This window comes from Sorex araneus, chromosome 3 (assembly GCF_027595985.1).
Source record: "Sorex araneus isolate mSorAra2 chromosome 3, mSorAra2.pri, whole genome shotgun sequence".
In the NCBI taxonomy this organism is placed as follows: domain Eukaryota; kingdom Metazoa; phylum Chordata; class Mammalia; order Eulipotyphla; family Soricidae; genus Sorex; species Sorex araneus.
In genome coordinates, this window is record NC_073304.1 from 233,552,832 (window position 1) to 233,567,558 (window position 14,727).

At 62.4% G+C, this 14,727-nt stretch overlaps 1 protein-coding gene across 1 annotated transcript in view; it reads left to right on the forward strand.

Moving 5' to 3' along the window:
* Nucleotides 1–954: 954 nt before the first annotated feature.
* TTYH2 (tweety family member 2) overlaps nucleotides 955–14,727 on the forward strand; it is a 35,120-nt gene continuing 21,347 nt past the window's right edge. The window contains 3 exon segments of the mRNA XM_055130925.1: nucleotides 955–1,149; nucleotides 4,889–5,061; nucleotides 9,545–9,656. Coding sequence (XP_054986900.1) covers nucleotides 1,021–1,149; nucleotides 4,889–5,061; nucleotides 9,545–9,656 — 414 coding nt within the window. The 5' untranslated portion in view covers nucleotides 955–1,020.

The following is a 14,727-nucleotide window of genomic DNA, read 5'->3' on the forward strand; positions in this document are numbered from 1 at the left end:
GGGAGTAGTAATTAGCCAGCCCAGGAACCCGTGAGAAGATAGGCTTAGCACAAGGTTGTGTGTTAATTGAATTTTAATAAAATGAAAGAAAATAACATCCAAAAGGAAAAGAAAAACAGGTTTAGGGGCCGGAGAAATAGCACCCAGGTAAGGTGCTAGTGTTGCACGCAGCCGACCTGGTTTCCATCCCCGGCACCACAGAGGATCCCTGGAGTCGGGAGTGATTCCTGGGCGCAGAGCCAGGAGTAAGCCCAAAGCAAGGCCACACGCCGGGACCCCCAAGGAAAAGGACGAAGGAAACGTTTAGAAACATCCTGGGCCTGCTTAGCCCTTGGGGCCGGGACAGATACCAGGACAACAACAAAAAGAGTTGCACACACAGAAGACGAAAGTGTTGCAGGGGCTGGAGTACAGCGCGGAGGACGTTTGCCTTGCACGCGGCCGACCCGGGTTCAATCCCCGGCACCCCACAGGAGCCCCTGAGCTCTGCCTGGAGTGATGAGTGCAGAGCCAGGGTGTGGCGCAAGAACCAAAACCAAAACACAAAAATAGTTGGCGCCCTGGGCCGGGCAGGAGCGGGGCTGGGGCTGTACGGGACAGGGACATTAAGGGGGCGTGATGGGGCGGAACCAGCCGGGGGCGGGGCCTGTCGGGGTGGCCCGAGCAGGGGCGGGGCCGTACTGGGAAGGGCGTGGCCTGATGGGAGGGGCGGGGCCGTACCCGAGGGACAGGTCCTGTGAGGGGCAGCCCAGGCCGGGAAGGGGCGGGGCCTGTCGGTCCGGGGCGTGACCTGGGGGCGGGGCGGGGCCTTCGGGGCGGGGTGGGGCGGGGCCGTAGCCGAGGGGCGAGTCCTGTCGGGGAGGTCCGGAGCGGAGAGGGGCGTGGCCTATCGGTCCGGGGCGGGGCCTGAGGGCCGGGGCGGGGCGGGGCCGTAGCCGAGGGGCGGGGCCGGCCGGGGCGCCCGGGCCGGGGTCCAGCAGGCGGCGGCGCGGAGCCCGGGCGGGCTCACTCCGGCCGACCATGCCCGCCTCGCGCGTGGAGTACATCGCGCCCTGGTGGGTGGTGTGGCTGCACAGCGTCCCGCACCTCAGCCTCCGCCTGCAGCCGGTGGACAGCACCTTCCGGCCCCGCGATGAGAGTTACCAGGAGGTAAGCGGGCGCCCCCGCTCCACCCCGCCGCGCCCCTTCCCTCCGGCTCGCGCCCCGGGCCCCTTCCCGGTCCCCCCGGGGCCGTCCTCGCGCCGGCGGGACGGCGCGCTCTCGGGGCCGTCCGGGAGAAGTTTGAGCAGAAACCGCGTCGGGAGCCGCTTCCTCGCACCCCAGACCCCCAGTCCTGGGTCTCTTCCTGGCCCCCTCCCGAGCGTGCGGCCCGGCCCGGCCGTCCGTCCGTCCGGCCGTCCGAGTGTCCGTCTGCCCCGGCCGACTTGGCCCCCGCTCGGGTCTGCCCCGCGCCCGCACGGACTTTGGCCGGCCGCCGGCCTGCTCCTTCCGGCCGCCGCTCGGCCTGTGGGCGGGCAGCAGGCTGGGGGGGCAGCTCCGGCGTCCGCTGTCCCCCGCCGCCCCTGCCCAGGGCATCCCGGGCCTGGCGGTGCGCGCTGGGGACCGGGAGTCCAGTAACCGCCAGTGTCCCGCTCCCCCGGCCCGCGAGCCGCCCCCCTGCTGTCCTGCCCCTTCCTCTCCCGCTCCTGGAAGCGCTTCCCAGCGTCCGAGCTGTCTGCGAGGCCCCAGGGAATCTTCCGCTCCCAGTGAATGCATGAAAGGCGCGGGCGGATATGGCTCAGACAGTTGTGTGTGTGTGTGTGTGTGTGTGTGTGTGTGTGCGTGCATGTATGCGTCTGTGTACTTGTGCATGTGTATGTGCATGCGTGTGTGTATGCATCTCTGTGTGTGTGTACTTCTGTGTATGTGTGTGCTTGCATGTGTGTGCATGTGTTTGTGTGTATGAGTGTAGTTTGTGCATGTGTGTATGTGCGTGAGTGTGTCCCAGCTGGGTGCACAGAGCCTGGGGGGAGGCAGGAGGCAAGCCCCCTGCCCCCTGCCCCAAGACGGACACCTGTCTAGCCACAGCTGGCCCCAGAGCCAGCAGGACCCCGTCCAGCCCCGCCCCTGCTCCCTGGACTCACACCCTGGGCCGGGGGCTGGGTGTCCAGGGACCCTGAGCCCTTGCAGCCCTCCCTGCCCGCCCCCCCAGCACCCTGCGGGCAGAGAGGACTCGGCGGTTGGGGCCCGGAGGGGAAGTCTGGCTGGCCGGCTGTTATTTGAGGTGACTCCTGTTTCCGTCAGTTCCCCTGAAGTCTGGCCAGGGGATCTCCTGGCGTCCCCTGTCCCCTGTCCTCCGGGACAGGCACCTGCTGTCACAGGAAGCCTAACTGAGTCTGCGCTGGCCAGCCGGGGCGGGAGGAGAGGGGCCAGGTCAGGGCGCGCCCTTCTCGGGCCTGCAGGTCTGCCAGGAACCCCAGCTCAGGCTGGGGTGAGCGTGACCCCCACACAAGACCCTTCTCGCTTGGTCCTGGTGGCCCAGCACAGACCACCAAGTACACAGACACATACATGCACGCGCGCACACACACACACACACACACACACACACACACACACACACGCCATCGTGTCCGTGGCCCCCTTCCCAGAGCGCATGTCCTTGGGGAGCAGAGAGGGCAACAGGGACCCCCAAACCACAGGGGTCCCTGCCCCTCCACGACTGGGGCCAGACCCCTGGGGGCCGGGCAGGGCTCCGGGATGGATGAGGAAGCCCCATTCATGCATCCCCCCGAGCACTGAGTCACGGTCACCAGACTGTCAGCTGCCCGGCTCGCTCGTCTGAAGGTGCCCTGGGCCGAGGGGCTCTCCCGCCACTGCCCCCGCCCGCCCCTGGCCAGCGTCCCCTCCAGGCACCGGACAGCCACACCCGGAGCGGAGTCTGAGGAGGAGCCGGGCTGGCCCGAGCCCTGAGGTGGGGCTCGGGGGGCTACAGCCCCCACGCAGGGGAGGTCCCGATGCTGGGAGAGGGCGTCCTTTTAGCTTCTGTCCCAGCTCCCTCCGCCCTCTGACTGGGGGTCGCGCCCGGGCGTTGATGGGGGCACAGACGGGCATTCGGGTAGTCTGCAGAGGGGAGAGGCAGAGCCCCCAAACTGGGTCCTTCCTCCTCCCGCCCCGCCCCTCCCCTCCCCCTCCTCCCCTTCCTTCTCACCCTCCTCCTCCCCCTTCCCTGCTTCCTCCTTAACCCTCTTCTCCCTCCTCCTTCTCCTCCCTCTTCCTTCCCCTCCTCCTCCTCCTCCCCCTGCCCCCTCCTGGTCTTCCTCCTCACCCCTTCCTCCCATCACCTCTCCTGTCCTCCTCCTCTGCCTCCTCCCCATCCTTCCCTCTTCCCCTCCTCCCTTCCTCCCCATCCTCCTCCTTCCCCGCCCCCTCCTCCCACCACCTCCTTCCCCTCCCCTTCCTCCCACCTCTTTGCCTCTGTCCCCCCCACCCCCCAGCCCCAAGGATTCTTCTGGAATAGGTGACCAGCTGGCCCAGGGAGAGGTTGGCGCCGGGAGAGGTCCAGGTGGTGGAAAGTCAGGGCTAGGGTGGTCTGGAGAGGTGGATCCACACCCCCCCACCCCGGCCCAGGGCCCTTCGTGCTGATTTGGAGCAGGGGTGGAGGGGGGGCTGCCTTCAGGGGCGTGAGGTCTGGGGAGAGAGATGACCCTGTACAGCTGGGGCAGCCTGAGAGGGCGGGGTGCAGGACCCTGGGGGTGGGGTACTCCGTCAGCCCCTCCCGGGGTGCCGCACCCTTCCCGGCCCCCACCAGAGCTCCTCGGACTGCGCCTGCAGGATCCGTGGTCTGGGCGCCTCTGAAGTACCCCCCACCCCCACCCCCGTCCCCAACGTCCCCGCCGGCCTCTCCCTCGTGCCCCTGCCAAAGTCCCCTTCATCACTCAGCTCGCTCTCTGCAGCATCTGGAAGGGTCCACCCCAGCGTCGCCAAAGCCCCCCCCCCCCCACACGCACACACACACACACACACACACACACACACACACACACACACACCTCCTCCTCTGGTTCCCGCTGACCCTGAGCTCTGGTTCTGCTGGGATGGTCGGACCCTCGCACTGCTCCTGGGGCTGAATCCCTGTGGAGGATGCGGCTGCAGCCAGAGTGTCCCCGGGCATCGCGACCCTCCATTCTGTGGGGACCCAGCTCTCGGGGCGACCGTCCGGGGTCCCCTGGCTTCTGGCAGGGGGCCGGCCAGGGAGGCTGGGGCCAGGCTTGGCGTCCGTGTCCTGGTGGGGGACTCAGCCGCCAGCCTCGAGAAGGCAGGTGTGCAGGACGGGTGGCCCGAGGCACTCGAGACCCCTCACCCCACCGGCGCCCCCTCCAGGCTGCCCGAAGCCCAGGAAGTCCCGGACCTGCCCCCACCCTGGGCCAGAGAGGTCCCGGCTCGGCCCAGTCTTCAGGTTCCCCGAGTGAGACCACCAGAGCAGGGGGTGTCTGGGGGGCACCATGGGAGTCCAGGCAAGTGTGTCTGCTCAGGCCCAGCCCCCCGAGGCCGTCTGCTGCCCACCCGCCACAGGAGGAGATGGGGGCTGGGGGGGTGGCCCGTCCAGACCGGGGGCTTTGCGTTGTCCCTCTCAGGACGTAGGAAGGGGACACCGGTATGTGTCCCGCCCGCTCCGCCCCCACCACGGCGCCGCCTTCCTGTTTCCGGACGGACCCCCCACACACACACACCGCAGCCTTTCCTGGCTCGGCCTGAGCCCCCCACCGGCTTCCCGGCCGGCCGTGCGCATTGGGGAGCCTGTGTGACCGCATGCAGACCCCCGGCCCCGCGGCTGGCCACGCTCCCCGCACCCCGGGACTGGCCGCAGTGCCCGGGCCCGGGGCTGACCGCAGGCGTGTCCCCGCAGTCGCTGCTGTTCCTGGGGCTGCTGGTCACCGTGGGGCTGGGCCTGAACCTGCTCTTCCTGGCCGCCTACCTCATCTGCCGGTGCTGCCGGCGGCCGGCCCAGGCGCTGGCCACCAAGCGGCATGAGCCCTGCAGTGTCACCTGGACGGCCGTGCTGGTCGGGCTGCTGTGCTGGTGAGTGTCCCCAGCCCGGCCCCAAGTGCCACGAGGGGACAAGCAGGGCCGGGGGGCGGGGGGGAGGAACTTGTTCATATGAGCCCAACACTCTGGCTATGGCTTCGCCGGGAGTGACCGTGAAACCCCCTTCTCCTCCCACCTACACTCCATAAACAAGGAAACAAAACCCGAGGGGCTCATCAGCTGTCGGCCGAGAAGTGAGCCTGTCCCCAGGGTGGGTGCGGCTGTCCCCATCTCACCAGCCTGGGGTGCCGGCAGGGGTGAGCCCCTCGGGCCCTTGCCCCCAAACACGCCTGGACCCTACAGGGAATTTTAGAGCAAGGGCGCGATCCGGCCTGGGTCCCTGGGAAGGAAGTCACAGTTACAGTCACGGGGGTCGAGCAACAGCGCAGCAGGGAGGGTGTGTGCCTTGCACGGGGCCAAGTCGGGTTCGGTCCCTGGCTCTCCATAGAGGGTCCCTGAGCCCACCAGGAGTGAACACCTGAGCACAGAGCCAGGAGTAAGCCCAGAGCACCACCAGGTGTGGCCCGAATAACAAGAAAGTCACGCTCACAGAGTTCCAAGGATGCACGTCTGAGCAAACGGGAACTTGTTTTTTTTTTGTTTTTGTTTTTGTTTTTTTTTAATTTTTTATTGAGTCACCATGTGGAAAGTTACAAAGTTTTCAGGTTTAAATCTCAGTTATACAATGCTCGAATACCCATCCCTTCACCAGTGCTCATATTCCACCACCAAGAGTCCCAGTATAGCTCCAACCCGCCCCCTCACACCCCAAACCCCCCCATGCCCCTAGCTTCCCCACCCTTAGCCCCCCCGCCTGTGTAACTAATAAATTTCACTTTACTTTCACTTTGATTGCATACAATATTTCAACAAAGCTCACTATTATTGTTTGGAGAGTCTCTCCCCTAAAGTCAGACCTGCTGAAAAGGAAGCATTAGATAATTTGTTTTCCATTGCTGAGGATGAAGAGGTATGAGGTCGAGTGACCACACTTAGCGGCCTCTCAGTTTTGGGTTTCTGTAATTTAGTATTTTAGTAACTAAGTCCAGAGAGATATCTGCCAGAAGTTGCATCATTGCAAGCTTGTACCTCTCAGTTACATTATATTCCACATGAGTGCAATCTTTCTATGTCTGTCTCTTTCTTTCTGACTCATTTCACTCAACATGATACTTTCCATGTTGATCCACTTGTATGCAAATTTCATGACTTCATGTTTCCTGACAGCTACATAGTATTCCATTGTGTAAATATACCAGAGTTTCTTTAGCCAATCATCTGTTTTCGGGCACTCTGGTTTTTTCCATATTGTGGCTATTGTGAACAGAGCGGCAATGAACATGGAAATGCAGATGTCATCTCTACTATACCTTTTTGCCTCTCCGGGATATATTCCCAGAAGTGGTATTGCTGGGTCAAATGGGAGCTCAATTTCTAACTTTTTGAGAATCGTCCATATTGTTTTCCAAAAGGGCTGAACCAGTCGGCATTCCCACCAGCAGTGAAGGAGAGTCCCTTTCTCCCCACATCCATGCCAACACCGGTTGCTTTTGTTTTTGGGGATGTGGGCCAGTCTCTGGGCTGTGAGATGATATCTCATTGTTGTTTTGATCTGCATTTCCCTGATGATTAGTGATGTTGAACATTTTCTCATGTGCCTCTTAGCCATTCGGATTTCTTCTTTGGAAAAGTTTCTGTTCATTTCATCAGCCCATTTTTAACTTGTTTTTAACTGGGTGCCAACGGCAGGTTCTGGCACGGGAGGTGGCTTCGTGAGGGACGCCTCCCGCCGGTCACTCAGTCACGTCCTCTCTGGGGTTCCTGGTGAGATGAGGGTGAAGTTAAGTGGCTCCCGGCTGAACCCAAAGAATCCTGATTCACGAGGTGGGACCCCAAACTGGAGCACATGTCTGCATGTATGTTCATGTGTGCATATGTGGCTAGTCCTGAGGGCTCTTTTGTTGCACGTGGCTCACCTGGGTTCAATCCGACACCCCGTATGGTCCCCTAAACCCACCAGGAGTGATTCCTGAGCTCAGAGCCAGGAGTAAGCCCTGAGCACCACCAGGTGTGGCCCCCAGACAATAGAGAACGTGTTCATTTATCTCACAAACCCCAAATTAACTTTTCCCTCTTTGGTTTTCGGGCTACGTCCAGTGGTGCTTATGGGTAACCCCTGACCCTGCACTCAGGAATGACTCCTGGCGGGCTCGGGGGACCCTGTGGGACGCCAGGCAAAGCAAGCCCCTAGCCCGCCCTGCGATCTCTCCAGCGCCCCCGAATTAACGTTTTGGATAGAAACTCCGGAGCCTGCGTAGCCAGTGTCCAGTGACCCCCGAGAACAGGCTGGTGACCTGGGCGAGAGCCAAGACAATTTGCTCCGGCTGGAATGTTGGACCCAAACCAGCGTGTCAGAGCTCCGAGGGGGATGGAGCGAACGTTCTGCCTGGGGTTCAAGTGGAACAGAAATCCATACGGCGCTCGGGGCAGGGGGAGCGGTCAGCTGCCCTGCTCCCGCAGAATCCCTGGCGTGCGTGCAGGTCAAGGGCAGGAGCGAGGTCAGGGCCACGAGCCAGCCAGGGCAGTGGCCTCCAGCCGGGAGGACAGGAGAGGCCTGGACACAGGCACCGCGCTCAGAGGCCACATCTCAGTGCCATGCGGAGCCTTTAGAGGGTGAAGCCAGAGGGTGGACTGGGCCGGCCAAGGGCCTGGAGGTCACTCGGATCTGGGGGGCAGAGGGGACACGGAGGGCGGGGGGTGGGCATCCTGAGGTGGGTGCAGCTCAGCTCACAGTGACCGTCGGGCGAAGGGCTGGAACTTTCCAGAAGGGCGGGCGGCCTCGGGGAAGGAAGCAGGGTGCCAGGGAGGCAGATCTCGAGGAGGGCGCCACCTGCCTCAGCCGCCTTGGGGGACGGGCGAGGGCGGGGGTCTCTGCGTCCTCGGAACCCCCAGCCCCACCAGCCACCGCCCACCGGTCGGACACCACCACCGGGAATCCTGTTCAGAGCTGGTCAGCGGTCAGGGACAAACTGACCCTGAACTTCAGCCCTCCCCCACCTGCCTGGCTACCCCCTGCCCCTCCCCCACGCCATAATTCAAGTTCAAAACACCCGCTCCTGAGAGATGCACTTGGGGCGAGGAGGGCACAGCCAGCAGTGCTCAGGGCCAGTGCTCAGGGCTGACTCCTGGCTCTGTGCTCAGGGACCGCGCCTGGCGGGGCTCGGGGGACCCCCTGGGGTGCCGGGGAATCAATCCCAGGTCAGCTGTGTGCAAGGCCAGCGCCCTTCCCTTCTCGCTGTTGTTGTGATTTTATCCGCCATCGACGGAGCGGGGGTGTTGCCCCATGCCCCGAGGGCTGTGTGGACGGGGGGGGGGGGGGTTCGGGACCATCAGACGGCAGGTTCCTGTTACTCGGTGCGGGAAAAGGACGGGGAGCCCTAAATGCGGGCGGAGCCTTAAATGTGGGTGCAGGAGCCTCACCGAGTGAGCCCCGCCTCCCTGCAGGGGGTCTGGAAAAGGGGAGACGGGGTGTGGGGTGGGGGTGGGGAGAAAGCGCAGGGAAGCTCAGTGCAGTGAGAGGGCTCCTGGGTCCTGTATTGACGGGTCCCCCTCCCACACTTGTCACGCCCAGAGGAAGATCCCCCAGGGTGGCCCCGTGACCTCGGGGTCTCACCTTGGACGACCCCACGGGTGGGTGCTCTTGCCCGTGCCAGGGCGGGGCGTGCTGGGATCGTGGCTCCTCAGGCGGCTCGTCAAAGGGTTGCTCGGAAATCAGGCCAGAGAGGGCCAGAGCGATAGCACAGCGGGGAGGGCTCTTGCCTTGCACACGGCCGACCCAGGTTCGATCCTCAGCATCCCATTGGGTCCCCCGAGCACCGCCAGGAGTGATTCCTGAGTGCAGAGCCAGGAGTAACCCCTGAGCATCGCCGGGTGTGACCCAAAACAAAACAAATGAAAAATGAGGCCAGAGGGTGCTTGCGTTGCATGTGGCTGCCCCAGGTTTGGCCCCCAGCCCCATAGGTGGCTCCCCCAATCCTGCCAGGAGTCAGCCCTGAGCACTGCAGTCAAGATCAGCCCCGGAGAGGACTGGAAACAGTACCGAGGTTAAGGCACCGGCCTTGCACGCAGCTGACCCAGCACTGCCCAGGGTCCCCCGAGCCCCGCCAGGAGGGATCCCTGGGCACAGAGCCCGGAGGAAGCCCTGAGCATCAGGAAAAAGGAAAAAGAGCAAAATCGGGGGCTGGAGCGATAGCACAGCGGGTAGGGCGTTTACCTTGCATGCGGCCAACCTGGGTTCGAATCCCAGCATCCCCTATGGTCCCCTGAGCACCGCCAGGAGTCATTCCTGAGTGTAGAACCAGGAGTAACCCCTGAGCATCGCCGGGTGTGACCCAAAAAGCAAAAAAAAAAAAAAAAGAAAAAGAAAAAGAGCACAATCAAAACCTAGTCACCTCTCGCTTGGTTTGGGTTTGTCTAGCACTGCGGTGGGCGTCGGTTTCTATGGCAACAGCGAGACCAACGACGGGGTGTCCCAGCTGATCTACTCCCTGGAGAACGCCAACCACACCTTGGCCGGCATCGACGAGCTGGTGAGGCTGGCGGGCAGCAGGGCTGGCGGGCTGGGCTGCCGGGGGGCTCCGGGAGGGGCAGAGTGGTCCCCGGGGGAGTCGGGGTGCGCCCGGGCCCGGGTCCCAGCGGTCTCGGGAGAGTGAGATACCCGCCTTGTCTCGGGTGCGAGCCCCGCCTCTGAGAGTTTCGAGCTGCCTGAGGACAGAGCACTGGGGTGCGGGAGAATTGGGGTTTCCCGGGGCCCTTCCTCGGCACTCCCCTTGGGAGAAGCAGGGCGGGGATCCCCGCTTCTGTGACGGCGGCCGGGGGAGCTTCTGTCCAGCCTCTTCCTAGCACCCTCGATCCCCCAGGCCGGGTCTCTCTTGCCCGGCGCTGTCCAGAGTCCTGGTTTGAGCCTCTGAGCCTTGAGGGAACCAACACGCCCAGACCCCTGGCAGGGAGCAGGTCGCTGGGGGTCCCCCCCTCCCAGGGTGCAGGGCGGGGTGCTGGGCCTGTCCAGGGAGGTGGTGCCCGGAGTCCACAGGGCCGGAGTTTCTGCGATCAGGGGTCAGAGCCAAAGGAAAGTGGGGAGAGCACCTACCTTGTATGAGGCCGACCCAGATTCGGTCCCCGACACCCCAGAGGGTCCCCCCCAGCCCCGCCAGGAGTGATCCCTGAGAGCAGAGCCAAGAGTCAGCCCTGAGCACCACCGGGTGTGGCCCCAAACCCAAAACTAACAAAAAACAAAGAAAAACAAAGGTGTGAGGGTGCAGGAGTGTAAGGGGTGCGGGGGGGGGCGCTCAGGGCCACACCCGGTAATGTTGGGGTGAGCGGGGGTGGGGGCATGTAGCCCGCAAGACTTGTGTGTTAACCCCTGTGCCACATCTCCACCCCCACCACACACACACACACACACACACACACACACACACACAGGCACGCACGCACACACCACACACAGATGCTTTTTTGCTTTGGTTTGGTTTTGGATTTGAGGGCCACGCCAAGCAGTGCTCAGGGCTGACTCCTGGCTCTGTGCTCAGGAGTCACTCCTCATGGGATGACCCTCTGTGGGATGCTGGGGGTCAAAACTGGGCCTGCCCCATGCAAGGAGAGCACCCTCACCCCCCGCTGTGCTAAGACTCTGGTCCCCTTCGATGCTTTTTTTAATAGCCCTTAGCTCTTTGCTAGAATGTAGGGATATATTGGGGCTGGAGCGATGGCACAGCGGGTAGGGCAAACGTTTGCCTTGCACGCGGCCGACCCAGGTTCGATTCCCAGCATCCAGTATAGTCTCCTGAGCACCACCAGTTCCTGAGTGCAGAGCCAGGAGTGACCCCTGTGCATCGCCAGGTGTGACCCAAAAAACAAAACAAAACAAGTAAAATGTAGGAATATAAAAAATGTCACCCAGAACAACAGAATTTATTCCTGGGATTATCATGTAAACAGTGCTCTTTTTCTTTCTTTTTTGGGGGGTTGGGGGGTTGGGGGGATGGTCATACCCAGCAATGCTCAGCGGTTACTCCTAGCTTTGCACTCAGGAATCACTCCTGGCATTGCTTGGGGGACCCTGTGGGATGCTGGGGATCGAACCCGGGTCAGCTGCATGCAAGGCAAAGGTCCTACCCACTGTGCTATATCGCTCCAGCCCCAGATTCCTTGTTTTCTTTGATTCCTTGATTTCTCTTTTTCCTTTGGGGGGTGGGGTGGGGTGGGCACACCCAGCAGTGCTCAGAGCTGATTCTTCCTGGCTCTGCCTCAGCGATCACTCCTGGCCGGGCTTGGGGGCCCCTCGGGGATGCCGGGGAGCCAACCCTGTCCAGCCTCATGCAAGGCCGGCGCCCCCCCCCTCCGCTGTCCTGTGGCTCCGGCCCCCTCCCCAGCAGCGCTCTGGAGGGGTGACCCAGGTTACCGGCTTATCCTGACCTGCTCTGCCGAGTGGAAAGCCCCCCCTGGCCAAGTCCCCAGGAAATGCTCCTGAAATTTCCCCCAACAACAACAAAAACAACAAAACTTTGTTTATGGTATCGCTTAGCCAGCTTCTGGGGACCGGGAACAAACCCCAAAGCAGAGCCAGCCGCGGACGCTGGGTGCACGAAGCCGGCAGAACAAAGAAGGCCATTCTGTGCCCTGGGGCCGGCGACTCCTGGTGCAGGACAGATGGCACAGATGCCCCTGCAGCCGGGCACCGCGTCAGCTGCCGCCGGTGGATGCATCAACATGCACCCCCGCTCCCCCTCCCTCAGTGTGACTCGGGCATGGGGGAGGGGAAAACGAGGGACAGCAGATTCCTTTTTTTTTTTTGCTTTTTGGGTCACATCAGGCGATGCACAGGGGTCACTCCTGGCTCTGCACTCAGGAGTTACTCCTGGCGGTGCTCAGGGAATCGAACCCGGGTCGGCCGCATGCAAGGCAAACGCCCTCCCCACTATGCTATCGCTCCAGCCCCAGATTCCTTGTTCCTGGGGGTGCCCACGTGCAAAGCTCAGGTTCCTCCAGGGCTCCGGGCTGCATAGACCCTAAATCTGGGCCTCTGGGGAGGCCCCTTCCGAGAGCGCTTGAAAAAGGCCAGTCGCTAGTGCTGGGACAGGCGAGTGAAGAGCCCCCAGCGAGGGCGGGGTGAAATGAGGAGGAAGTGGGAGTGTGGTTGGTAGGTTGGTTCCGGGGGGCTCTGGGGTCACATTCAGCGACACTCAGGGCCTACGCCTGGCTCTGCTCTCAGGGGTCACTCCCGGTGATCTCTCAGGGGACCCTCTGGGATGCCCGGGGTGAGCCGGGCGGGGGGGGGGCATGTAGCAGGCAAGACTTGTATGTTAACCCCTGTGCTACATCTCCGCCCCCACCACACACACACACACACACACACACACACACACACACACACATAGATGGCTTTTTGGTTTGGTTTGGTTTTGGGCTTGAGGGCCACCCCAAGCAGTGCTCAGGGCTGACTCCTGGCTCTGTGCTCAGCCGCATGCACGGCAAGTGCCCTCCCCTGAGAAGTAGGAGTCTGGCTTCTGTGAGAGGGTAGAGACAGGGGCTGAGGGGTTGGCCGTGCCTGCGGCTGACCCCAGTTCGATTCTCTCCACCTCGTCGTCGGGTCCCTCACGCACTGCAGGAGTGAGCCCTGAGCACAGAACTAGGAGTAGCCCCTGAGCACTGCTTGGTGTGGCCCAGACCCCACCCCCACCAAAATAAAAAAAAAAAAAAAGACTTTGTTTGGGGCCACGTCTGGCACTGCTCAGGGCTCACTCCTGGCAGGGTTCGGGGGGCCGTGGGTGGTGCCAGGCGAGCGCCCTCCCTGCCGGGCTGTCACCGCAGCCCCAGACACCGTCACCTGTCACGGAAAACTGCTCTCGCTCAGAGCAATAGTTCAGGGGCTAAGGCGCCTGCCTGGCATGTGGCGGACCTGGGTTCGAGCCCCGGACCCCGCGATCGGTTCCCTGAACAGCACCAGGAGCAACTCCTGAGGGCAGAGCCGGGCGTGAGCTCTGAACATCACCTGCTGGGCCCCCAAAACCAATTAAAAGGGGAAAAAAAGAAGAAACTCGCTGTCTGGGCTCCAGGATCCCCGGCCCGAGGGCGCCCCCTGTGGGCACCCGAGCGGCAGTGGGCCCCGCCTTCCTCTTCCTCTTCCTCTTCCCAGCACATTCATTCATTCCCGCTCTGTGCCGGGCAGGGCCGGGCGCGTCTGTGTGCGCTTTTATTCCAAGGACCATTGTTCCGTGTCCCCAGTTCAGGACGCGCCGAGCGCGGGCTGGCCCACAACAAGGCCATTCTCTCTCGTCAGGGACCGGGAAAGGCGACCGTGGACACAGCGGGTGGGTCGGGAGGCCGCAGGGCCGGGCTCCTGCTGGCCCCTTTCATTCCTCACCAGAACAGACGCTTCCTCCAGGGGCTGTGAAGTCGCCGGCTCCCCCTTCCCGCCAAGCCGCTGTTGCTGAGGGGACTTGGGGGGGGCGGGGGGGAGAGAGGGGAGGGTTGCACCCCTCAGGGGTCATCGTGGGAATGCTGCCACCGAGTCGGGGTCAGGCTCCACCCCGCGCCCCAAATCCCCACCTGCATCTGCTTCTATGAGCCGTGACAAGAGCCTGGGGCCGCAGAGGGAGTACAGTGGGCAGGGCGCTGGCCCTGCCTCTGGCCGCCCTGACTTTGGTTCCCGGCACCACAGAAGGTCCCCCGAGCCCCAGCAGGAGTGATCCCTGAGCACAGAGCTGGGAGTCAACCGTAAGCATCACCAGAAGTGGCACCCCACCCCCGCAAAAAAAAACAACAACATGTTGTAAGAATCTTCAAGGAGGGTGTGTGGCATTGGGGTGGAGACAGTATGGGGGTAAGGGCTTCCGTGCACGCGGTCCACGAAGGGTCACTCCCCGTCAGGCATCGCCCCTCCCACCCTAACGGGAGGAAGCACAGCCAGGAGTGGCCCCACAATAAAAAAGATAATAATTGGGGGCTGGAGCGATAGCACAATGGGGAGGGCGTTTGCCTTGCACGTGGCTGACCCAGGTTCGATTCCCAACATCCCTCATGGTCCCCTGAGCACCTCCAGGAGTTATTCCTGAGTGCAGAGCCAGGAGGAACCCCTGTGAATCGCCAGATGTGACCAAAAAAGAAAAAAAAAAACAAAAAAAAATAAAAAAGACAATAATCATCTTCAAGAAAGAAAAATGACATGTGGGGCCGGAGCGGTAGTCCAGTGGGGAGGGTGTTGGCTTTGTACCCGGGTTCAAGCTCCGGCATCCCATAGGACAGGATTCCTGAGTGCAGAGCCAGGAGGAACCCCTGGGCATTGCTGGGTGTGGCCCAAAAGAAAGAAAAATGACTTACCTTGCTATTCCTTCCCTGCACCTCTCTCTCCCTCTCTCCCTCCCTTTCTCCCTCTCTCTCTCCCTCTTCTGCTCCGTCTCTCCCCCCTCTTTCCCTCTCTCCCCCCTCTATCTCTCCCTCCCTCTCTCCCTCTCTCCCTCTTTCTCCCTCTCTCCCTTTCTCACTCTTTCCCTCTCTCCCTCCCTCTCTCCCTCTCTCCCTCTTTCTCCCTCTCTCCCTTTCTCACTCTTTCCCTCTCTCCCTCCCTCTCTCCCTCTCTCCCTCTTTCTCCCTCTCTCC